General features: G+C 52.4%; 1 protein-coding gene across 19 annotated transcripts; it reads left to right on the forward strand.

The window, feature by feature from the left end:
• The first annotated feature begins 8,539 nt into the window (after positions 1-8,539).
• On the forward strand, positions 8,540-23,706 carry SLC11A1 (solute carrier family 11 member 1). Of its 19 annotated transcripts, none has more exons than XR_013402165.1 (15): positions 8,540-8,642; positions 9,228-9,361; positions 10,611-10,733; positions 11,508-11,627; positions 12,982-13,088; positions 13,515-13,585; positions 13,914-13,981; positions 14,149-14,304; positions 16,554-16,712; positions 18,512-18,601; positions 18,712-18,831; positions 20,266-20,615; positions 22,051-22,124; positions 22,567-22,720; positions 22,860-23,706. XR_013402165.1 is itself a non-coding variant. In XM_077957566.1 (15 exons), the coding sequence occupies exons 3-15, from the start codon at positions 10,512-10,514 to the stop codon at positions 22,968-22,970; spliced, it is 1,602 nt and encodes a 533-aa protein (XP_077813692.1). In that variant the 5' UTR covers positions 8,540-8,642; positions 9,228-9,361; positions 10,489-10,511; the 3' UTR covers positions 22,971-23,706. The 19 variants fall into 19 exon arrangements, 5 of the variants coding, with proteins under 5 accessions (XP_077813692.1, XP_014966536.2, XP_077813694.1 ...); XR_013402164.1 differs by having other exon boundaries at positions 20,266-20,455; positions 22,016-22,189; XR_013402163.1 differs by having other exon boundaries at positions 20,266-20,455; positions 22,016-22,124.
• The last annotated feature ends 1,371 nt before the right edge of the window (positions 23,707-25,077 follow it).

Here is a 25,077-nt window from a genome sequence, read left to right on the forward strand (position 1 = left end):
ATGGAGTTTGGCTCTTGTTGCCCAGGCTGGAGTGCAATGATTCGATCTCGGCTCACTGCAACCTTCGCCTCCCGGGTTCAAGTGATTCTCCTGCCTCAGCCTCCCGAGTAGCTTAGCTGGGATTACAGGCATGTGCCACCATACCCAGCTAATTTTGTATTTTTTGTGGCGATGGTGTTTCTCCATGTTGGTCAGGCTGGTCTCAAACTCCCAACCTCAGGTGATCCTCCCACCTCAACCTCCCAAAGTGCTGGGATTATAGACATGAGCCACTGCACCCAGCCTCAGTGCATTGTTCCTTAGTGCATTGTCACCATTGGCAGCCTCACTGCTATGGCTTGCCTGGGTAGAAGAGGAGGGCATTGTGCTAAGGGAGCACATCGCCTGACCTGGGAGAAATCAAGGATGGCTTCCTGGAGGAGGTCACGGCAGAACTGCATCCTGAAGGACAAAAAGTTATTCACCAGGCCAAGAGTATAGAGGCTGTTTCAGGAAGAAGCAGCATATGCAAAGGCCTAGAGGTGAGAGGGAGGGAGCACTGAGGGAAGGAGTCTGAGCTACTGCAAGGAACACAGGAGAAGATAGTGAAGAGTGTGGGAGCCCAACTAAAGCACTGCCTGCCGCCCCAGCAACTGAGAAACTCTGGAAGTGGGTTAGGCAAATGCCCAAGTGCCTACCTGTATTTGTGTTGTTGTTTTTTGTCCCCTCCCACAAAAAGCCTTAATGAGAGCAGATAAGCTAAGAGCAGTGCTACAGATGGAGTCCTACAAGAAGAGTCTAGGCCAGGCGCGGTGGCTCACGCCTGTAATCCCAGGACTCTGGGAGGCCGAGGCTGGCAGATCATGAGGTCAGGAGATCAAGACCATCCTGGCTAACACAGTGAAACCCCGTCTCTACTAAAAAAAAATACAAAAAATTAGCCGGGCATGGTGGCAGGCACCTGTAGTCCCAGCTACTTGGGAGGCTGAGGCAGGAGAATGGCGTGAACCTAGGAGGCAGAGCTTGCAGTGAGCCAAGATCACACCACTGCACTCCAGCCTGGGCGACAGAGCGAGACTCTATCTCAAAAAAAAAAAAAAAAAAAAGAGTCTAGGCCGGGTGAGGTGGCTCACGCCTGTAATCCCAGCACTTTGTGAGGCCAAGGTGGGTGGATCACGAGGTCAGGAGTTCGAGACCAGCCTGGCCAACATGGCGAAACCCAGTCTCTACTAAAAATACAAAAATTAGCTGGGCGTGATGGCACATGCCTTTAATCCCAGCTACTTGGGGTGCTGAGGCAGGAGAATCACTTGAACCCAGGAGGTGGAAGTTGCAGCGAGCCGAGATCGTGCCATTGCACTCCAGCCTCGGTGACAAGAACAAGACTCAAAAAAAAAAAAAAAAAAAAAAAAGCAAAAAACACCAAAATACAAGAAAAGTCTAGCATTTTGACATCCAACTAGATAAAATGAAAAGCTAGGGCTGGAGTGTCCCCGGAAGGTGCAGGCCTAGCCTATTAAATCTGTCAGGCTCTTCCTTTAATAATCTGCTATTCCAACACCAGCATCTTAAAATCCGTTCTTGTTCAGTTGGATGGTTTTCCCATTTTGTTTTATGATATGCCATCTTGTGTCACTTAATGACAGGGATATGTTCTAAGGAATGTGTCATTAGGAGATTTTGCCATCATAGAGTGTTTATATACACAAACCTAGATGGTATAGCCTACTACACACCTAGGCCGTATGGTATAGCCCACTGCTCCTAGGCTAAAAATGTGTATAGTATGCTCTTGTACTGAATACTGTAGGCAATTGTAACACAATGGTAAGTATTTGTGTATCTAAACATATCTTTTTTTTTTTTTTTTTTTTTTTTTTTTTGAGACGGAGTCTTGCTCTGTAGCCCAGGCTGGAGTGCAGTGGCCGGATCTCAGCTCACTGCAAGCTCCGCCTCCCGGGTTCACGCCATTCTCCGGCCTCAGCCTCCCGAGTAGCTGGGACTACAGGCGCTGCCACCTCGCCCGGCTATTTTTTGTATTTCTTAGTAGAGACGGGGTTTCACCGTGTTAGCCAGGATGTTCTCGATCTCCTGACCTCGTGATCCGCCCATCTCGGCCTCCCAAAGTGCTGGGATTACAGGCTTGAGCCACCGCGCCCGGCCTCTAAACATATCTAAGCATAGAAAAGGTACAGTGAAAATACATAAGCTGGCCTGGTGTGGTGGCTCACACCTGTAATCCCAGCACTTGGGGAGGCCGAAGTGGGCAGATCACAAGGTCAGGAGTTTGAGATCAACCTGACCAACATGGTGAAACCCCGTCTCTACTAAAAATACAAAACTTAGCCAGGAGTGGTGGCGCACAGCTGTAATCCCAGCTACTCGGAAGGCTGAGGCAGGAGAATTGCTTGAACCTGAGAGGCAAAGGTTGCAGTTAGCCCGCCTCAGCCTTCCATAGTGCTGGGATTACTGGTGTGAGCCACTGTGTCTGGCCCACATTTTTTTTTTTTAACTGTGATTTTTAATTGTTGGTTTTTGGTTGTTTTTTGAGGGAGGTCTTGCTTTGTCACCCAGGCTGGGTACAGTGGTGCAATCACGGCTCACTGCACTTCTCATTTCCCAGGCTCGTGTGCTCCTCCCACCACAGCCTCCAGAGTAGCTAGGACTACAGGCGCATGCCACTATGCGCAGCTAATCTTTGTATTTTTTGTAGAGATGGGGGTCTCATTCTGCTGCCCAGGCTGGTCTCAAACTCCTGGGCTCAAGCAATCTACCTGCCTTGGCCTCCCAAAGTGCTGGGATTATAGGCGAGAGCCACTGTACCTGGCTTTTTTTTTTTTTTTTTTTTTTTTGAGATGGAGTCTTGCTCTGTCGCCCAGGCTGGAGTGCAGTGGCCGGATCTCAGCTCACTGCAAGCTCCGCCTCCCGGGTTCACACCATTCTCCTGCCTCAGCCTCCCGAGTAGCTGGGACTACAGGCGCCCGCCACCTTGCCTGGCTAGTTTTTTGTATTTTTTAGTAGAGAAGGGGTTTCACCGTGTTAGCCAGGATGATCTCGATCTCCTGACCTCGTGATCCACCCGTCTCGGCCTCCCAAAGTGCTGGGATTACAGGCTTGAGCCACCGTGCCCGGCTGTACCTGGCTTTATGTACAGGTTTTTCTGGGAACGTAAGTTTTAATTTCCTGGGATAAATGCCCAGGAGTGTATTCTGTGGGATAGATGGGCCATAGTTTGACTAACCATTCCTCTGTTGAAGGACATCTGGGTAGTTTCCAGTTTTGGCTATTATGAATAAAGATGCTATAAAAATTTGTACACAGATTTTCGTGTGAACATAAATCTTCATTTCTCTGGGAAATATGCCAAGGAATGCAATTGCTAAGTCGTATTGTAGATGCATGTTTAGTTTTTAAGAAATTTACAGGGGCTGCATGTGGTGGCTCATTACTGTAATCCTGGCACTTTGAAAGGATGAGGTAGGAGGATCACTTGAGCCCAGGAGTTCAAGACCAGCCTGGGTAACATAGCAAGATCCTGTCTCTACAATAAATAAGTAAGCTCAGTATGGTGGCAGATTCCTGTAGTCCTGGCTACTTGGGAGGCTGAAGTTGGAAGATCACTTGAGCCCGGGAGTTTGAGGTTGCAGTGAACTATGACTGTGCCACTGTACTCCAACCTGGACAATAGAACAAGACCCTGTCGCTAAAAAATACAATAAAATAATAATTAAAAATTAAATAAAAAATTTTAGGCCGGCCATGGTGGCTCACACCTGTAAGCCCAGCACTTTGGGAGGCTGAGGCAGGCGGATCACCTGAGGTCAGGAGTTCGAGACCAGCCCAACCAATATGGTGAAACCTCATCTCTACTAAAAGTACAAAATTTGCCAGGCATGGTGTTACACACCTGTAGTCCCAGCTACTCGGGAGGCTGAGGGAGGAGAATCACTGGAACCCAGGAGGCAGAGGTTGCAGTGAGCTGAGATTATGCCATTGCACTCCAGCCTGGGCCATAGAGCAAGACTCTGTCTCAAAAACAAACAAACAAACAACAACAACAAAAAAAAACTTTTAAAATAAATTTACAAACTTTTTTCAGACTGACTACCATTTTACAGTCTCACAAGCAACATATGAGTGATCTAGTTTCTCCATATCCTTGCTAACATTTGGTGTCATCATTATTTTTTATTTTAGCCATTCTGATAGTTGAACAGCAGAATCTTGTTATGATTTTAATTTGAAATTTTTTCTAATGGCTAATGATGTTGAAAATATTTCCGTGTGTTTATATGCCATTTGTACATCATCTTTGGTGAAATATCTGTTCATTATTTTTGCCTATTTCTCATTACTCATTGTTGTGGGGGGTTTTTTTGTTTGTTTTTGGTTTTTTGTTTTTGAGACAGAGTCTTGCTCTGTCACCCAGGCTGGAGTGCAGTGAGGAGATCTCGGCTCACTGCAACCTCCACCTCCTGGGTTCTAGCAATTCTCCTGCCTCAGCCTCCTTAGTAGGTGGGATTACAGGCTGTGCCACCACGCCCAGCTGATTTTCTGTATTTTTAGTAGAGATGGGGTTTCACCGTGTTAGCCAGGATGGTCTCGATTTCCTGACCTCATGATCCACCCACTTTGTCCTCCCAAAGTTCTGGGATTACAGGCATGAGCCACCACGCTTAGCTGTTGTATTATTACATTTTTTTTTTGAGATGGAGTCCCACTCTGTTGCCCAGGCTGGAGGGCAGTGGCGTGATCCCGGCTCACTGTAACCTCTTCCGCCCAGGTTCAAATGATTCTCCTGCCTCAGCCTCCCGAGTAGCTGGGATTACAGGTGCACACCACCATGCCCAGCAAATTTTTTTTTTTTTTTGAGACGGAGTCTTGCTGTGTCGCCCAGGCTGGAATGCAGTGGCCGGATCTCAGCTCACTGCAAACTCCGCCTCCCGGGTTCACGCCATTCTCCTGCCTCAGACTCCCAAGTAGCTGGGACTACAGGCGCCCGCCACCTCGTCTGGCTAGTTTTTTTGTATTTTTTAGTAGAGATGGGGTTTCACTGTGTTAGCCAGGATGGTCTTGATCTCCTGACCTCGTGATCCACCCGTCTCGGCCTCCCAAAGTGCTGGGATTACAGGCTTGAGCCACCGCGCCCAGCCAATTTTTTGTATCTTTAGTAGAGACAGAGTCTCACCATCTTGGCCAGGCTGGTCTTGAACTCCTGACCTCGTGATCCACCCTCCCCAGCCTCCCAACGTGCTAGCATTACAGGTGTGAGCCACGGCACCCAGCCTATTTTTTTTAACTATTGAGTTTTTTTTGTTTTTTTGTTTGTTTGTTTTGAGACGGAGTCTCACTCTGTTGCCCAGGCTGGAGTGCAGTGGCTCGATCTTGGATCACTGCAACCTCTGACTCCTGGGTTCAAGCGATCCTTCAGCCTCAGCCTCCCGAATAGCTGAGATTACAAGCATGTGCCAATCCACCTGGCTAATTTTTGTATTTTTAGTAGAGACGGGGTTTCGCCATGTTGGCCAGGCTAGTCTTGAACTCCTGACCTCAGGTGTCCACCCGCCTCGGCCTCCCAAAGTGCTGGGATTACATGCATGAGCCACCACACCCAGCCTAACTGTTGAGTTTTAAAATATTATTATATTTCTAGATACTAGACCTTTGTCAGATATGTAATTTACAAATATGTCATCCAAGTCTATATCCTGTCTTTTCATCTTCATAGCAGAGTCTTTCACCAAGCAAAAGCTTTTAATTTTTTTTTTTTTTTGAGACTGAGTTTTACTCTTGCTGCCTGGGCTGGAGTTCTATGTCGTCATCTTGGTTCACCACAACCTCCCCTCTCTTTGTATTGTTAGTAGAGTTGGGGTTTCTTCATTTTGGTCAGGCTGGTCTTGAACTCCCGACCTCAGGTGATCTGCCCACGTCAGCCTCCCAAAGTGCTGGGATTATAGGCATGAGCCACTGCACCTGGCCTTTACTTAGTTTTTAATTTTGATGAGGTCCAATTTATCAAATTTTCCCTTTATGGATCATGGTTTTCATATCAAATCTATGAAGTCTTTGTCTAGCCCTAGATCCTAAATATTTTCTCCTAGGTTTTTTCCTAAACATTCTATAGCTTTATATTTAGCTATATATGGAATTTTGAGTGAATTAGACTTCATGAACTATCACCCCACCCATGCAAGGTTTAGTATTCAGCAACAGCTCCAGACCCAAGGAGATGCCCTTGTAGATTTCTGTAACTCTTCACGTAGCTTCCTGCTCTCTGATACGTAGCCTAGGACCTCTGCTCTTAACTATTACACTATATTGCCTCTTAAGTTAGAGGTTGTGCAGCGTATTAATCAATGGCTAATCAATTACACTTACTGAGTTCCTAACTACAGGAAAGATCCCACAAAATATGCAAAAAGGAAGACATCCCAGCCTCAACCCTAGTCATCCCCACACGAGCCCAAAGCAGTGATTAGGAAATACGTGCAAACCTCTGAGGCAAGGGATGGTGACAGTACCGTTAGCAATAGGATTGCACAGTGAATGACAAACCACAATGCTGCTGTCTCCTCTCTGGACCCATCATTCATCCCTCCTCCCATACCTCTCTAGTTCCTCCAGCCTCTTCCATCAATGAGGAGCCAGAAAATTGACTGCCTCTCCCACCCTAGCCTCCCAAACTTCATCTAAGTTTTTGACTGGGTCAGGCACGGTGGCTCAAGCCTGTAATCCCAGCACTTTGGGAGGCCGAGGCAGGCAGATCACTTGAGCCCAGGAGTTCGAGACCAGCGTAGGCAACATGGCAAAAACCTGCCTCTACAAAAAATACAAAAATTAGCCAGGCTTGGTGGCACGCACCTGTGGTTCCAGCTACTCAGGAGGCTGAGCCTGGGAGTTCAAGGCTACCATGAGCCATTATCATGCCACTGCACTCCAGACTGGATGACAGAGTGAGACTCTATCTCAAAAAAAAAAAAAAGAAAAGAAAAGAAAAGAAAGGCTGGGCCGTAGCTCACGCCTGTAATCCCAGCACTTTGGAAGGCTGAGGTGGGCGGATCATGGGGTCAGGAGTTTGAGACCAGCCTGGCCAACATGGTCTCTTTAGTAGCCCATCTCTACTAAAAAATACAAAAATTGGCTGGGTGTGGTTGGCCGGTGCCTGTAATCCCAGCTACTCAGGAGGCTGAGGCAGGAGAATTGCTTGAAGCCAAGAGGCAGAGGTTGCGGTGAGCCAAGGTTGTGCCATTGCACTCCAGCCTGGGTGACAGAGTAAGACTCCCTCTCAAAATAAATAAATAAATAGATACATACATACAAAAAGTAGCCGGGTATGGTGGCACATGCCTGTAGTCCCAGCTATTCAGGAGGCTGAGGCAGGAGAATTGCTTAAACATGGAGGGCAGAGGTTGCACTGAGCTGACATTATGCCACTGCACTCCAGTCTGGGCGACAGAGTGAGACTCTCTCTCTCGAAAAAAAAAAAAAAGGCCAGCATGGTAGCTCACGCCTGTAATTCCAGCACTTTGGGAGGCCAAGGTGGGTGGATCACGAGGTCAGGAGATTGAGACCATCCTGCCTAACATGGTGAAACCCCGTCTCTACTAATAATACAAAAAATTAGCCGGGCATGGTGGTGGTTGCCTGTAGTCCCAGCTACTCGGGAGGCTGAGGCAGGAGAATGGTGTGAACCTGGCAGGTAGAGCTTTTAGTGAGTCGAGATTGTGCCACTGCGCTCCAGCCTGGGCAACAGAGCGAGACTCTGTCTCAAAAAAAAAAAAAAAAAAAAAAAGAGTTTGAGGCTGCAGTGAACTATGATGGCACCACTGCACTTCACACTTCACTCTAGCCTGGGTGACAGAGCGAGACCTTGTCTCTAAAAAAATAAAAAATAAAAAAAAAAAAAAGGAAGGGCGCAGAATAGAATAAACAACTCTGAGAGGGGACATGATCTGGTGACAATCTCAAGTGAATCAGTGGTTGAACCAGGACCAGATCCCAGTGCCCTATCTTCTGGGGACATCCTGGGCCTGAATCTTTAATTCATGTCCCTTCTGCAGTGCCTTTCCTCTGAGGCCCTCAAAGGGAAACTGAGGCCTTTGAGGACATTTGAGGACATGAAGACTCGCATTAGGCCAACGAACCTTGGAACTCCAGATCGAAGAGGAGAAGAAAGACCTGACTCTGTGTGTATGTGTGTGTGCATATGTGTGTGTGTGTGTGTGTGTGTGTGGCAGAGGGGGGTGTGGTCATGGGGTATTGCCATGAACACACAAGGGGCAAGAAGCGTCTGAAATCAGAGCTAACTTGGGAGGCACAGAACACAGGGTGCCTGGAAGGGAAACAGATGTATTGTGGGGCACAGGGCAGGCTGGGAGGGGAACAAAGGTCCACTCCATGGGTAACCAGACCCTTCCGCCAGGGCTGGCCACTTCTGCCTTTGGAAAATGTTTCACAACGCCCCATGTTATGTGTATGTGTGAATTGGCCGATGCGAAACGAATGTTGATGTAAGAGGTAGGGCGCTCAGCTACGGATGGGTAACAGGGCGTGGGCTCGCACACTCACTTGCACCAGTGCCCAGAGACGGGGTGCAAGCTGAGGAGCTGCCCAGAGCACTGCTCGCACTCCCAGAGTACCTGAATTCGGCATTCCAATGACAGGTGAGTAGTGGCCCCTGGGGACAGAGCCTGATTTGGGAGTGGAGTGGAGGAGGTCACTAGGCTGGTGGAGACTTAAGGAAGCAAGAAAGCCCTTGGTCCCCCGTGGAAGCCTCTGGTCTCCCGTGAGAGTCCTGGTCTAGAACACAGTTCTGGACATCAGACTCAATCTCACTGGGTTGGGGTCCTTCACACCCCTAAGGGGTCTACTTTTCCTTTATCTGAAGTCTGTGGATCAAAGCCCCTGGAGCTTTCTGGGCTGCCGGAGAAAGTGAGGGGTCCGGCCAAGGGGCAGACATGTGGCCTGAGCTTGCCCTTCTTCGAGCCTAGGGTCTCTCTGCATTGTCTGTGGCAGGAGATCTGCCTCTGGGCATCTGTCCTCACATGAAAGGACAGTAATTCTGAAGCTGCCATGTCCCACACATCTGGAATGTTTGGTTGAGAGGTGGAGGTGATAGACCCAAGATGGGGGCCAGGGACCTTAGTTTTTCCACTTTTCCGGGAGGAGGAAGCAAGGGAACAGGTGGGTTTAACTCTGGGCCACCAGAAAGAGGCAGGACACTCACCATGCTTCATGTACCCCAACAGGTGACAAGGGTCCCCAAAGGCTGAGCAGGTCCAGCTATGGCTCCATCTCCAGCCCGACCAGCCCAGGGCCACAGCAAGCACCTCCCAGAGAGACCTACCTGAGTGAGAAGATCCCCATCCCAGACACAAAGCCGGTGGGATGCTAGAAACTTCCTGGGGGCTTGCAAGATTGACAGGATCCTATGGGATCCCATGGGCTGGAGAATAGGGTCTCCTTATGATCATGGGTGACAAGTCCCTTCCAGGTCTGAGCAGCAGTGGTGGACAGTGGCAACTGCCCCTTCCTGCTTCCGTCCCCAGGGCTTAGCTGGGGTGCTTCAGTATTTGTCTAAAATTTCTCAATTAATCTCAGCTTTCCTATGAAGGAAAAAAGGCCTGGGGGGAATTGGGATTGGAGCCTTAAGGACATGTTTTAGCATTTAGGAAAGGCATAGGGAGAAGTGAAGGAGGCTGCAGGCTGGCATCTAGCATCTAGGATGTTGTCACCTGCATTTCCAGTATCTTCTCTCTTTTTGGAGATGGAGTCTTGCTCTGTAGCCCAGGCTGCAGTGCAATGGCATGCTCTCAGCTCACTGCAACCTCCGCCTCCTGAGTTTAAGCGATTCTCCTGCCTCAGCCTCCCAAGTAGCTGGGATTACAGGCATGCACCACCATGCCAGGCTAATTTTTGTATTTTTAGTAGAGACAGGTTTTCACCATGTTGGCCAGGCTGGTCTCAAACTCCTGAGTTCAAATAATCTGCCCACCTCGGCCTTCCAAAGTGCTGGGATTATAGGCGCTAACCACTGCTCCCAGCCTCCAATATCTTTAGCAGATTTCTAAGCCGATAGGCCATGCCCTGGAACAGGGTGGGGGATCATAACCTCAGTGGACCACAGAGAGGAGGCCCTGTGGTCGGAAAAGGGGCTGGGGAGGGAGGAGCTGGGTCAGGGAGGCTTGGCCCCCTCACCCCCTTAGACAGCCCCCTGTGGGGTCTCTGAGGACCTGACAAGTCAGGGCTTGAGAGGGGCAGGCAGTTCAGGTGCAAGCCGGCTGCTGAGCTTAGCAGATCCAGAAAGCAGATCCTCTGTGACTCAGCAGAGCATGCTGCTTCCTCCACCCATGCCGTCCCCATCCCCTGGGTGGCAGACCCAGGAACGGGCCATGGAGGGCAGGGCTGGGCTGACGAGCCTGTTGGGGCTCCTCTAGGGGATGGCCAAGGTGAACTGCCACCATCCCTATACCCAGGACCCCCTCACTCTACTCCTCCCACCCCCCACAGGGCACCTTCAGCCTGCAGAAGCTATGGGACCCCCTCACTCTACTCCTCCCACCCCCGACAGGGCACCTTCAGCCTGCAGAAGCTATGGGACCCCCTCACTCTACTCCTCCCACCCCCCACAGGGCACCTTCAGCCTGCGGAAGCTATGGGCCTTCACGGGGCCTGGTTTCCTCATGAGCATTGCTTTCCTGGACCCAGGAAACATCGAGTCAGATCTTCAGGCTGGCGCCGTGGCGGGATTCAAAGTAACTAAGTCGGGACCTGAGTGGGGACACGTTCGAGAGGGAGGTGACCAGGCTAAGTGTTGAAGGCCCCTGCTGGCCATGTTTCTCCAGTGTGGCCTGGGAGCTGGTGTTAAGTACAAATGGGTCCGAAAAGGGTCCCCAGGGCAATCCTACCAGAAGGTGGGACATTTGTGTGGGGGGTAGGGGACTGGGCTCCTCTCTTTAAAAAAAAAAAAAAAAAACTATTTACTTATTTAATTTTATTTTTTTGAGATGGAGTCTCACTCTGTCGCCCAGGCTGGAGTGCAGTGGCACAATCTTGGCTCACTGCAACCTCTGCCTCCCGGGTTCAAGTGATTCTCCTGCCTCAGCCTCCCAAATAGTGCCCGCCACCACGCCTGGCTAATTTTTGTATGTTTAGTAGAGATGGGGTTTCACTATGTGGGCCAGACTGGTCTTGAACTCCTGACCTCAAGTGATCCACCCATCTCCCAAAGTGCTGGGATTACAGGTGTGAGTCACCTCGCCTGGCGTAATTTATTTATTTATTTAGAGATGGGGGTCTCACTATGTTGCTCAGGCTGGTCTTGAACTCCTGGACTCAAAGCAATCCTCCCACCTTAGCCTTTTAAAGTGCTGGGATTACAGGCGTGAACTACCAGCACCCTGCCAGGATGGGACTCCATCTCTCCCACCCCCTCCCTAAGGAGTGTCCTTGGTTGGAGGGTACCACGAACTCAGGGGCTTTCTGAGGCTGGCCACTCTGGTTGAAGGCCTCTCCCTGCCTCCTCACAGCTTCTCTGGGTGCTGCTCTGGGCCACGTTGTTGGGCTTGCTCTGCCAGCGACTGGCTGCACGTCTGGGCGTGGTGACAGGCAAGGACTTGGGTGAAGTCTGCCATCTCTACTACCCTAAGGTGAGCTTGGGGGGCCTGGACAGGGAGAACCACTGGCCCCAAACCCCAAACAGCCATTTCCAGCTTCCACGATCAAATAAGCACATCATCTCACATGGGGCGTCCCAAGTCTATTTGGTTTTTTTGTTGTTGTTGTTGTTTGTTTGTTTTTCAGTTGGAGTCTTGCTCCGTCGCCCAGTCAGGAGTGCAGTGATGGGATCTCAACTCACTGCAACCTCTACCTCCCAGGTTCAAGCAATTCTCCTGCCTCAGCCTCTCGAGTAGCTGGGATTACAGGCACCCACCACCATGATCAGCTAATTTGTGTAATTTTAGTAGAAACAGGGTTTCACCATGTTGGCCAGGCTGGTCTCAAACTCCTGACCTCAGATGATCCACCCACCTCAGTCTCCCAAAGTGCTGGGATTACAGGCATGAGCCACCGCACCCGGCCCCAATTCCATTTGATAGGTGAAAAAACTGAGGCTCAAACTGATAGCACACAGTCTAGAGGGACATGAGAGGCATGCCATTTCATAGAAGAGGCAATTAAAATTTGGGAAAGTGACTTGCCCAAGACAAAAAATGGGAGGCATCAGCTCAGGAATGGTCATTGGCTGGGGTGGACCCTGGGGACTTGGCTGTTGTGAGTGTCCAGTTTGGAAAACAGAAATTATAGCACTAGACATTTCAAAGGTATTGAATGCAGGGATTGAAAGGTTTGGGAGGGCTTGGGGGGCAAGGGAAGAGGGTGTTACCCAAAGATCAGAAAGCTGCTACACCCCTGGCACAAGCCCCAGAGCCATCCTTTGCTGCTGAGCTCCTGAAAGCATTATTGACGTTGATGAAATGGCCACTAGTGTTGCCAGAGCCTAGGTTGCCTGGTGCCACTGCCAGAAATACCACAAGAAGCAGGGGAAAAAGTGGTTTATCTCAGCCAGGGGAGGTGGCTCACGCCTGTAATCCCAGCACTTTGGGAGGCCGAGGCGGGTGGATCACCTGAGGTCGGGAGTTCGAGACCAGCCTGACCAACATGGAGAAATCCCGTCTCTAGTAAAAATACAAAACTAGCCGGGCATGGTGGTGCATGCCTGTAATCCCAGCTACTCAGGAGGCTGAGGCAGGAGAATCGCTTGAACCTGAGAGGGGGAGAGTGTGGTGAGCTGAGATTGTGCCATTGCACTCCAGGCTGGGCAACAAGAGCAAAATTTCATCTCAAAAAAAAAAAAAATGTTTATCTCTGCCTTTCCATCTCCTGTAAGCTCTTCCTACATAATATAGGAAGCCAATTGGCAAGACTGTCTTGTAAATGTAGTCTGAGACAACAGACAAATAACCAGCCCACCCCTAATGCAGGATTATCTCCTCCCCATAGGTGCCCCGCACACTCCTCTGGCTGACCATCGAACTAGCCATTGTGGGCTCCGACATGCAGGAAGTCATCGGCACGGCCATTGCATTCAATCTGCTCTCAGCTGGACGGTACCGCCCCAGTGTACCCCAACTCTTCAGGCCAGGCCGAGAACAGCTGCTGCTACTTCCCGTCCCCTCCCCTCAACGAGTCCCTCCCAGAGTTTATTTTATCCTGCTCTCCCCTCTGAAGCAGGGCTGCTGCCCTATTTTCCAGAAATGTAAAGTGATTTGTCTAAAGTAACACAGATGTGAGTCATGCAGGACTTTGGGATTGCAGCCCCAAACTCTCTGCTGCGCCGGGTGCCAGGTCTCTCCTCTAGCTCTGCCCAGCCTCGACTGTTCTATGCCACACTCCCACTCCCCTTGCCCTAGCTGTCTGGGGGCACTTAGGGTCCTGCTCCCAGGAGGCCAGATTCCTGTCTCCAGCCCTGAGGCTACCTAGGAGTTACAGACCCCTGGACCAGGCTGGGCTGACCCGGGTCACTCTGGTTTCAGAATCCCACTCTGGGGTGGCGTCCTCATCACCATCGTGGACACCTTCTTCTTCCTCTTCCTCGATAACTATGGTGGGTGCACACCCCATCTCATAGGGGAGTGGTGGTGGTGAGGGTGCTCTACTGGGAGAAGGGCTCTGACATCGAACTGCCTGAGCGCACCTGAGCTCCCTCACTCTCCCTGGGTGGCCTCTAGCAAGTTACTTGGACATCCCTTTCTTCACCTGTAACGTGGGGAAATAATAGCACAGACATCAGAGGGTGGTTGTGAAGACTGAGTGAGGTAACAAATGTTAAGCACTTGGCACTGTGCCTGAAAGCGCTCGTAGTATTAGCCATTACGAATTGTTGATGTTACAGATTTTTTTCGTTGGTTTGTTTGGTTTGTTCTGCTCTGTAGGGTTGCGGAAGCTGGAAGCTTTTTTTGGACTCCTTATAACCATTATGGCCTTGACCTTTGGCTATGAGGTAGGAAGCCAGTGCTGCAACCCCCCTCCGGACCCCCCAAGATTATTCCTCTCCCTTCCCTCTGGCCGCTAGCTGCGTGGGGGTGGGGTGGGATGGAGGCTGAGAAATGATGACCGCGGCGTGGTTGCGAGGGGCGGGGCTTGTCCTGACCAGGCTCCTCCCTGCAGTATGTGGTGGCGCGTCCTGACCAGGGAGCGCTTCTTCGGGGCCTGCTCCTGCCCTCGTGCCCGGGCTGCGGCCACCCCGAGCTGCTGCAGGCGGTGGGCATTGTTGGCGCCATCATCATGCCCCACAACATCTACCTGCACTCGGCCCTGGTCAAGGTGAGCAGCGGGGAGGGCAAAGGAGACCCCCACTCAGTCGGAGCCATGCTGGCCCCGCCTCCAAGCCTGGAGCCCCTCCCCTTCCTTCCGTCAGGATTTTCGGAGCCTGTAATAATTGAGGGTCAGGCGGGACGCGGTGGCTCACGCCTGTAATCCCAGCACTTTGGGAGGCCGAGGCGGGCGGATCACGAGGTCAAGAGATCGAGACCATCCTGGCCAACATGGCGAAACCCCGTCTCTACTAAAAATACGAAAACTAGCTAGGCGTGGTGGCGCGCGCCTGTAGTCCCAGCGACTCCGGCTGAGGCAGGAGAATCGCTTGAACCGGGAGGCAGAGGTTGCGATGAGCCGAGATCGCGCCACTGCACCGCCACTGCACCTCTCCAACCTGGCGACAGAGCGAGACTGTCTCAAAAAAAAAAAAAAAGTGTCTACTGTGCGCTGGGAGGAACAGACAGTCAAGGCCCCTGCCCTTCTAGAGTTTCCGTGCTAGTAGGGTAGACGGACAACAAGCCAAGTAACAAACAAAGGAAAGAATTATAGGCCGGGCGCGGTGGTTCACGCCTGTAATCCCAGCACTTCGGGAGGCCGAGGCGGGCGGATCACGAGGTCAGGAGTTTGAGACCAGCCTGGCCAACATGGTGAAATCCTGTCTCTACTAAAAATATAAAAAATTAGCCGGGAGTGGCGGCGCGTGCCTGTAATCCCAGCTACTGGGGAGGCTGAGGCAGGAGAATTGCTTGAAGCCAGTAGGCGGAAGTTGCAGTGAGGGGAGATCATGCCATTGCACTCCAGCCTGAGTGACAGAGCTAGACTCCCATCTCAAAAAAAAAAAAAAAGAAAGAAAGAAAGAAAAGAAAAAAGAGAAAAAGAACTGTAGAGCTGGGCGAGGTGGCTGACGTCTGTAATACCAACACTTTGGGAAGCAGGTGGATTGCTTGAGCCCAGGAGTTTTGAGACCAGCCTGGGCAACATGGTGAAACCCTGTCTCTACTAACAAAAAATAAAAAATAAATAAAATAAATTAGTTGGGTGTTGTGCACACCTGTAGTCCTAGTTAGTCAGGAGGTTGAGGCTTGAGTCCCAGAGGTCGAGGCTGCAGTGAGCTGAGATCCCACCACTGCACTTCAACCTGAGTGACACAGCGAGACCCTCTCAAAAAAAAAAAAATAATAATAATAATTGTGAAAGGGACTCTGAAGTAAACAAAACAGAGAAATACGATAGAGAATGACTGAAAGTTGGGGAAGCAGATCAGGGAAAAGATATTACAAGCAGAGGGAAAGCAAGTGCAAAGGCCATGGGCAGAAATGAATAAGGCTTGGGTCTCTAACAGCCTAACAGTGGCTCACACCTGTAATCTCAGCACTCAAGGAGGCCAAGACAGGAGAATGCTTGAGCCCAGGAGTTCAAGACTAGCTTCAGCAAGACCCTGTCTCTACAGAAAATTAAAAAATTAGGCCGGGCGCGGTGGCTCAAGCCTGTAATCCCAGCACTTTGGGAGGCCGAGACGGGCGGATCACGAGGTCGGGAGATCGAGACCATCCTGGCTAACACGGTGAAACCCCGTTTCTACTAAAAAAATACAAAAAAAACTAGCCGGGCGAGGTGGCGGGTGCCTGTAGTTCCAGCTACTCGGGAGGCTGAGGCAGGAGAATGGCGTAAACCCAGGAGGCGTAGCTTGCAGTGAGCTGAGATCTGGCCACTGCACTCCAGCCTGGGTGACAGAGCGAGACTCCGTCTCAAAAAAAATAAAATAAATAAACAAAAATAAAAATAAAAAATTAGTTGTGGTGATGTGTGTCTGTGGTCCCAGCTACTCAGGAGGCTGGGGCAGGAGGATCACTTGGGCCCATGATTTGGAGGCTGCAGTGAGCCATGCATTGCACCACGGCACTCCAGCCTGGGTGACAGAACAAGACCTGTCTCTAAAAAACAAAATAAAGTAAGCCGGACATGTCTGAGGATGGAAAAAGGTGAGTGAAGGAGCGTGTCAGGACCTGAGGTAGCCAGGGACCTCAAAGGCCACAAAAGTGGCTTCACCCACAAAGTGGCTCACAGTGGTCAGGCCGCTGTGGCAAGAACAGAGATGTAGGAGTCCATCGGCTGACCTTAGCCTGTCCCAAACTGCCACGCAGGGGACTTGAAAAGGTATTGGGCTTTGGGGAGAACATAGAAGTGTGAGGGTGCGGGACACTGTGGTGACTCTGAGGGACTTTGGCACTTCCCTCTCCCTTTGACTTTTGTAGTCTCGAGAGATAGACCGAACCCGCCGAGTGGACATCAGAGAAGCCAACATGTACTTCCTGATTGAGGCCACCATCGCCTTGTCCGTCTCCTTTATCATCAACCTCTTTGTCATGGCTGTCTTTGGGCAGGCCTTCTACCAGCAAACCAACCAGGCTGCGGTGAGACACACTTTCCCCTGCACCTGAGGCCACACGCGTACTTATGTCCTGTAAGCCTTGCCGAGGACCCTAGGCAATGCAGCTGAGCCCTTCTGAGTCTCTGCCCTGATAATCTTCCCTGTTGGCAGATATCATTCATTCAGCAAATAATCATCGAGCATTTGTTTGTTTGTTTGTTTTTGAGATGGAGCCTTGCACTGTTGCCCAGGCTGGAGTGCAGTGGCACGATCTCGGCTCACTGCAAGCTTCACCTCCTGGGTTCACACCATTCTTCTACTTCAGCCTCTCAAGTAGCTGAGACTACAGACGCCCGCCACCATGCCCAGCTGATTTTTTGTACTTTTAGTAGAGACGGGGTTTCGCCGTGTTAGCCTGGATGGTCTCAATTTCCTGACCTTGTGATCTGCCTGCCTTGGCCTCCCAAAGTGCTGGGATTACAGGTGTGAGCCACCATGCCCGGCTGAGCATTTGTTATGTACCAAGCACATCCTAGACTCTGGGGATACAGCAGTCAATGCTACAAAGACCCAGTTCTCTGCAGCTTAAATGGGGAGCGAGGTGAGCAGACAGGAATGAATCCCGAAGGGTAGTGCAGAGTGGGAAGAAATAAAGGGGGTGAAGAAGCATAGTTGGGGGTATGGGAGTGGGGTCTGCATTAGCCCAGGTGGTCAGGAAAGGCTCTTGGAAGAGGTCACATTTGTGCTAATACTGGAAAAGGAGCTAGGCGATTCCTCCCTGATTCTCTGGGATCTGGGACCTGTGTCTGCCTCCCCTTCTGAGTGGATCTCAGTCATGAGGCTCTAACAACTGCAGTCAGGGTTGGGGGCTTCCTGAATGCTAAGCCCTGTGGGAGAAGGTGTGGCCAGGCCTCCAAGGACCTGGGCACTGCCACTGCCTTGCTCTGTGACCTTGGGAGGTCATACTCCTCCCTGGGTCTCACTCTGTTCCTTGGTACAAGGAGGGAGATCAACATCGGGGTTGCAAACCCTTGTCTTCAAGATCAGACAGGCGCAGAGCTGTGGGAAGTGGACAGTGTGAGGCGGGCATGGCAGCCAGCTGTCTCTGTGCTGATGCCAGCTCTTACGAACATAAAAGAAGCTGGAAACAGTCCGGGGGCGGTGGCTCATGCCTGCAATCCCAGCACTTTGGGAGGCTGAGGCGGACGGATCACCTGAGGTCAGGAGTTCAAGACCAGCCTGACCAACGTGGAGAAACCCCGTCTCTACTAAAAAAAATACAAACTTAGCTGGGGTGGTGGCGCATGCCTGTAATCCCAGCTACTTGGGGAGGCTGAGGCAGGAGAATCGCTTGAACCCAGGAGGCGGAGGTTGCAGTGAGCCAAGATTGCACCATTGCTCTCCAGCCTGGGCAACAAGAGCGAAGCTATGTCTCAAACAAAAACAAAAACAAAACAAACAAAAAAGCTGGAAACTGGGTTCTCATGCCAGGCCGTCTCAATTTTAAATGTTGGCAACAAATCCATATTAAAGAAAAAAAAAACCCGCCGGGCGCGGTGGCTCATGCCTGTAATCCCAGCACTTTGGGAGGCTGAGGCAGGTGGCTCGCTTGAGCCTGGGAGTTCAAGACCAGCCTGGGCAACATGACAAGACCCCCATCGCTACAAAACATAAAAGCAAAACAAAACAAAACCCGACTTATTTTGTTAGTCAAACAAAATATGTCTGGCCACATTCAGCCTTGGGCCACCAGTTTTGGAACCCTGGTCAAGGCTAGGCAGTCCAGTTTCCCAAGGCTAAGCGTGCTCCTCACATCTTCCTTCTACTGCCCTGGTACCGCAGTTCAACATCTGTGCCAACAGCAGCCTCCACGACTACGCCAAGATCTTCCCCATGAACAACGCCACCATGGCCGTGGACATTTACCAGGGGGTGAGCGAGGGTGGGCGGGGAGGGCGAGGCCCAGAGAGGCGCCCGCCCCGCCCACCGAGGGGCGGGGCCTAGGGCGGGGCCACCAGTCCGACCACACTCCGTCCCTGCAGGGCGTGATTCTGGGCTGCCTGTTCGGCCCCGCGGCCCTCTACATCTGGGCCATAGGTCTCCTGGCGGCCGGGCAGAGCTCCACCATGACGGGCACCTACGCGGGACAGTTCGTGATGGAGGTGGGGCAGGGGGCGGTCCCGGGCGGGCAAGGGGTCCAAGGACACTTTGGACACTCCAGCAGGCACACTACTGGAGGCTAGGGCTCCGGGCCGGGCCTTGTGGTTCCTTTTTCTTTTCTTTCTTTTCTGTTTTCTTCCTTCTTCTTTTTTTTTTTTTTTTTTTTTATCGTTGTTGTTGTTGTTGTTGAGACGGAGTCTCGCTCTTGTCTCCCAGGCTGGAGTGCAGTGGTGCGATCTCGGCTCACTGCAACCTCCCCCTCCCAGGTTCAAGCTTCTCCTGCCTCAGCCTCCTTAGTAGCTGGGATTTCAGGCACTTGCCACCACGCCTGGCTAATTTTTGTATTGTTAGTAGAGACGGAGTTTCACTGTGTTGGCCAGGCTGGTCTCAAGCTCTTGACCTCGTGATCTGCCCGCCTTGGCCTCCCAAAGTGCTGGGATTACAGGTGTGAGCCACTGAGCCTGGCCTTTTCTTTTTTTCTTTTCTTTTCTTTTTCTTTTTCTTTTCTTTTTTTTTTTTTTTTTTGAGATAGGCTCTCACTCTGTCACCCAGACTGGAGTGCAGTGGCTCAATCTAGGCTCACTGCAACCTCTGCCTCCCAGGCTCAAGCCATTCTCCTGCTCTCCTGCCTCAGCCTCCCGTGTAGCTGGGATTATCGGCATGCGCCACCACGCCCGGCTAATTTTTGTATTTTTAGTAGAGCCGGGGTTTCACCATGTTGGCCAAGCTGGTCTTGAACTCCTGACCTCAAATGATCCATCTGCCTCGGCCTCCCAAAGTACTGGGATTACAGACGTGAGCCACTGCTCCCGGCCTTTTCTTTTCATTCTTTCTTTCTTCCCCCCTCCCCTCCGCACTTCTTTCTTTTTTGAGACAGGATTTCACTCTGTTGCTCAGGCTGAAGTGCAATGGTGCCATCACAGCTCGCTGCAGCCTCATCCTCAGCCTCCCAAGTCGCTGGGACCACAGGCTCATGCTACCACACCGGGCTAATTTTTAAAGTTATTTGTAGAGATGTGGTCTTCCTATGTTTCCCAGGCTGGTCTTGAACTCCTGGGCTCAAGTGATCTTCCTGCCTTGGCTTCCCAAAGTGCTGGGATTACAGACATGAGCCACCCCACCCAGCTTTTGTTTCCTTCACGTAGCCCAGAGGGCAACACTATAAGCCCCATTTTACAGATGAGAAAACTGAGATCCTGACAGATGAGGCGACTTGCCGGAAGCTGCAGACCCAGGACTAACAGAAGCCTTTTCCCCCAAACTGTTTAGTCTTCAGCAGCCAGCTATGGGATGGGAGCCCCCCATTTCTCCCCACCCACCCCCTCTTGCTGCCTAGGGACAGAGCTGCCCCCAATTCAACAGTGGAAAAACAAAGCATGCCCCCAGGGATAAATCAGTTGAGGGACTACAGAGGATCTCTCCTCTGGAATCCCCAGTCCTGTCTACTCCCCACCAAGGAGCTCACCCCCACCCCAGGGATTCCTCAGGCTGCGGTGGTCACGCTTCGCCCGAGTCCTCCTCACCCGCTCCTGCGCCATCCTGCCCACCGTGCTTGTGGCTGTCTTCCGGGACCTGAGGGACTTGTCCGGCCTCAATGATCTGCTCAACGTGCTGCAGAGCCTGCTGGTGAGATGCACGAAACCCACCAGCCCTGCCCGCTGCTGAGCTAAACAGGACCTCCAGCAACCCGCATGCTGAGCCTCGCCTGGGCCTGCCAGGCCCTGTCCTAGGCACACCTTGCCTACAAGGCTTCCATTGTCCCCACAGCCACCCTGGGGGCAGGAGGGTAGGAATCACCATTATCCTTCCCCCCTCCCCCGGCCCCAGATGGTCTCCCTCTGTTACCCAGGCTGGAGTGCAGTGGTTCAATCATGGCTCCCTGCAGCTTGCCCTCCCAGGCTCTAGCAATCTTCCCACCTCAGGCTCCTGAGTACCAGGGACTACAGGTGCACACCATCACACCCAGCTAATTTTTTTTTTTTTTTTTTTTTTTGAGATGGAGTTTCACTCTTGTTACCCAGGCTGGATTGCAGTGGTAAGATCTCGGCTCACTGCAACCTCTGCCTCCCAGGTTCAAGTGATTCTTCTGCCTCAGCCTCCTAAGTAACTGAGATTACAAGCGCCCACCATCACACCCAGCTAATTTTTTGTATTTTTAGTAGAGACAGGGTTTCATCATGTTGGCCAGGATGGTCTCAAACTCCTGACCTCAGGTGATCCACCTGCCTCGACCTCCCAAAGTGCAGGGATTACAGGCGCGAGCCACCGTGGCAGGTCTAATTTTTTTTTTTTTTTTTTTTTGAGACAGAGTCTCGCTCTGTTGCCGAGGCTGGAGTGCAGTGGCACGATCTCAGCTCACTGCAAGCTCCATTCTCCTGCGTCAGCCTCCCGAGTAGCTGGGACTACAGGCGCCCGCCACCACGCCCGGCTAGTTTTTTGTTTTTTTTTTTTTTTTTTTTTTTTGAGATGGAGTCTCGCGCTGTCACCCAGGCTGGAGTGCAGTGGCCCGATCTCAGCTCACTGCAAGCTCCGCCTCCCGGGTTCACGCCATTCTCCTGCCTCCGCCTCCCGAGTAGCTGAGACTACAGGCGTCCGCCACCTCGGCCGGCTAGTTTTTTGTATTTTTTAGTAGAGACGGGGTTTCACCGTGTTAACCAGGATGGTCTCGATCTCCTGACCTCGTGATCCGCCCGTCTCGGCCTCCCAAAGTGCTGGGATTACAGGCTTGAGCCACCGCGCCCGGCCATTTTTTTGTATTTTTTTTAGTAGAGACGGGGTTTTACCGTGTTAGCCAGGATGGTCTTGATCTCCTGACCTTGTGATCCGCCCGCCTCGGCCTCCCAAAGTGCTGGGATTACAGGCGTGAGCCACCGCACCGGGCCTTTTTTTTTTTTTTTAAGTAGAGAGAAAAGCTCATTATGTATGTTGCCCAGGCTCATTATCCCATTTTACAGATGGGAAAACTGATGCGCTCAGTTAAGTTACTAGTGGCAGAGCTGGGATTCAAACTGAAGCAACCTGATGCCAGAGCCCCCAAACACTTTCTCCTGCCTGGGAGCCCACAACCTGAGAAGGCAGGAGACGCGGAAGTAGGCTCACTGTGGTTAGGGCAGTTGAGCTTACACCCACCCAGAGGGTGACAAGCCACGCCCATCTTGTCCCCACCCTTGCCATATTCTGAGGCAGGGTTCCTCAGCCTAGGCTCCTGCTGCTCTCCCCAGCTCCCATTCGCCGTGCTGCCCATCCTCACGTTCACCAGCATGCCCGCCCTCATGCAGGAGTTTGCCAATGGCCCGTGAGTACCCCCCTTCCCAAGTGCTGGATTGCATCACCGCATTTCATCCTCACAGCCACCCAGAGGTACGAGCTACAATTCTCCCCATTATGCCAGTGAAGCCACAGAGGCTCAGAGAGGCTAAGGAACTTGCCCAGGGTCACACAGCTAGCAAGTCGGGGAACCAAGATTGGAATCCAGGGCGGAGGCCTGTTTCTAGAGCCTGAGCTCCTCACTCTCACCTCAGACTCAGCTCTTGCCAAATCCCGCCAGTGTGTAGCCTGGAGGGCCCAGGAGGCAGGAGGTGGGGAGGTGGTCTGTCTGCTCCAGGTCCCACAGCCCAGAGAAGCGGCCTTTGTGTATCCACCCCCACCCCCAGTGTGGGCACTGGGAGATGAAGAGAAGTAGATGCAGGTGGTCCAGCTGCAGCCAGCCAGTCCTGAGCCTCTCTCGTGTCCCCCAGGCTGAGCAAGGTCGTCACCTCCTCCATCATGGTGCTAGTCTGCGCCATCAACCTCTACTTCGTGGTCAGCTACCTGCCCAGCCTGCCCCACCCTGCCTACTTCGGCCTTGCAGCCCTGCTGGCCGCAGCCTACCTGGGTCTCAGCACCTACCTGGTACAGTAGGGCCAGGGGATGCCTTGGGAATGGGTGAGGTGAGGACGGGAGGCAACCAATGGGGAGGGTCTGTGGGGACACATTGGGCCTTCCCCAGAGGTCTTGGCCTCTCCCCAACTCATGGTCGCCCCTCTGCCAGGTCTGGACCTGTTGCCTTGCCCACGGAGCCACCTTTCTGGCCCACAGCTCCCACCACCACTTCCTGTATGGGCTCCTTGAAGAGGACCAGAAAGGGGAGACCTCTGCCTAGGCCCACACCCGGGGCCTGGCTGGGAGTGGCATGCGTGGCGTGACTGGCCTGCTGGATGTGGAGGGGGCGCATGCAGGGAGCAGGATGGAGTGGGACAGTTCCTGAGACCTGCCTTTAGGGCTTTAGGGATCTGCTATTTCCTAGCACAGCCATGTGATTAACCTCTGGGTCTCAGTGTCCTCATCTGTAAAATAGAGACAACACCACCCTTGCTATGGAGGTTGAGCACTTTAACACAGTGCCTGGCACTGGGGACAAAAACAAACAAACAAAAAACATTTCAAAAGGTATTTACTGAGCACCTTCAGGCGTGACCTGCCAGCCCAAGGACGGGTGGGGTAAGGACTTGGGGACTTGGGCAAGACACACAGGCTCCAAACTGGAGCTTGAAATAGTGTCTGATGAATGTATGTTTGTTTGTTTATTTATTTATTTGAGACAGGGAAAGGGTCTCCCTCTGGGTCCCAGGCTGGAGTGCAGTGGCGCAATCTTGACTCATTGCAACCTCCGCCTTCTGGGTTCAACTGATTCTCGTGCTTCAGCCCCGGGAGTGGCGCGCACCACCACGCCCAGCTAATTTTTGTATTTTTAGTAGAGACGGGGTTTGCCATGCTGGCCAGACTGGTCTCGAACTGCCGGATTCAAGTGATCCCGCCCCCACCTCCGCCTCCCAAAGTGCTGGGAATTAGAGGCGTGAGCCACTGCACCCGGCCTGATTAAAGTTACATAAATACTAGTTCCCTTCTCGTCCAAAGGAGCAGGGAATGGGAAACGGGAAGGCACGGAGTCTCTAAAACATTTAGAAGACCCCTACGCCAGGGTCTGGTCCGCTCCTATTCGCCGCAGCCTTTCTGTTCCGCCTGCAACCCATTTTCCAGACAGTAAAACGGAGGCGCGCTTCTTTCTCCGTCAGGCACCAGGTCATAAGGAACCCAAGAGCCCGTGCCTCTGAGGGCCAAGTTATTTGCTGTTTCCTCAAGAGACCCGGCGGCCGCGACTCCCACGCCGCGCCGTTAGCGCTCCCTCTCCGCTGACTGCTCCCCCTAGGGGCAGAGACAGTCCCGACGCCGGCCCTCCCGCCCCCTTCCCGCCAGGCGGAACGACGGGGGGAGGCTGGCGCTCGGGGTTCGCGCCCTGGGGCCCCAGAATCCTCTGGGGAGAGTGGGTCGGGGGGAAGCTGTGTGGGCGGGGAGTCCCCTCTGCCTTAGGGAGCGACTGAGCACCCCTTCGCCCCATTCAGGGGCTGCACTTTACAGACGCTCCCTAGGCTGTTTCTAGGCTCCCCCAAGTCCCTCCTCCAGCCTCCTCGGGTCCCTCGGACCCCAGCCCAGGACCTGCGGAGAGCCGCAGCGAGGAGACACTAACGGGCCTTTCCCCAGAGTTGAACCTGGGCCGGGTGTTGCACCTGAAAGAACCCCCGATTTCCCGGGGACCCAGCAGGGCGGGCGGCCTGTCTCCGCGCTCAGGTCCGGACGCTTGTTTATGAGAAGAATTTCCTCTTTCTTAAAAGGGCAACGATGCGAGTGGGTCCCTCAAAGAGAAAAGTGATGGGACCGGGCTTGTGCGACCTGGGCAAGTGCTGCAGAGGGTACCTGGGCAAGAGGGCCGCCCGCCTCCTCTAGGGTTGGCACTGGAGATGAGTCCATGCCAGCTGAAAAAGATAGATGGGGGGGCGTGTAGCGAAGAAAGGCATCTCCCAGATCCTTTGGCCTCCTGGAAGTGCCCCAGTTGTACCCCCTACACACCCCTCTCGTGAATTCACTTGGCATTGAGTGCCAGTCCTGTGCCAGGCCCTGTGTTACAAGTGGGGGAGGGAGGCAAAGTTCCGAATTAAAGATGTCAGCTCTCAAGGGCCCCACACTCCGGTGGCGGGAGACAGCTGTGCAAACAAGTCTCTGGGGCAGGATGCGGTGAAGGGCGCTGCCCCTGAGGCCGGCCTGGGAAGGGGACTGAATCTTGCTGAAGGGGGGTCAGGGGTAGGGGGGAGTGCTGACAGGACAGTCCAGGAGGAATGAGAGTGCCAGGAACATGGGGACACGTCTGTGCACATCTGCCAAGACATGAAGCCTTCTGGGGACGTCTTAGATCTTGTGGGGCAGGAATGGGG

The sequence above is a fragment of the Macaca mulatta genome, chromosome 12 (genome assembly GCF_049350105.2).
Source record: "Macaca mulatta isolate MMU2019108-1 chromosome 12, T2T-MMU8v2.0, whole genome shotgun sequence".
Lineage (NCBI taxonomy): Eukaryota > Metazoa > Chordata > Mammalia > Primates > Cercopithecidae > Macaca > Macaca mulatta.

Coding starts and splice junctions, on each gene's coding strand:
- SLC11A1 (XM_015111050.3), top strand. Junction 16,713..18,511: donor AGCAAACCAACCAGGCTGCG/GTGAGACACACT, acceptor CTGGTACCGCAG/TTCAACATCTGTGCCAACAG. Junction 22,125..22,566: donor CAGGAGTTTGCCAATGGCCC/GTGAGTACCCCC, acceptor CGTGTCCCCCAG/GCTGAGCAAGGTCGTCACCT.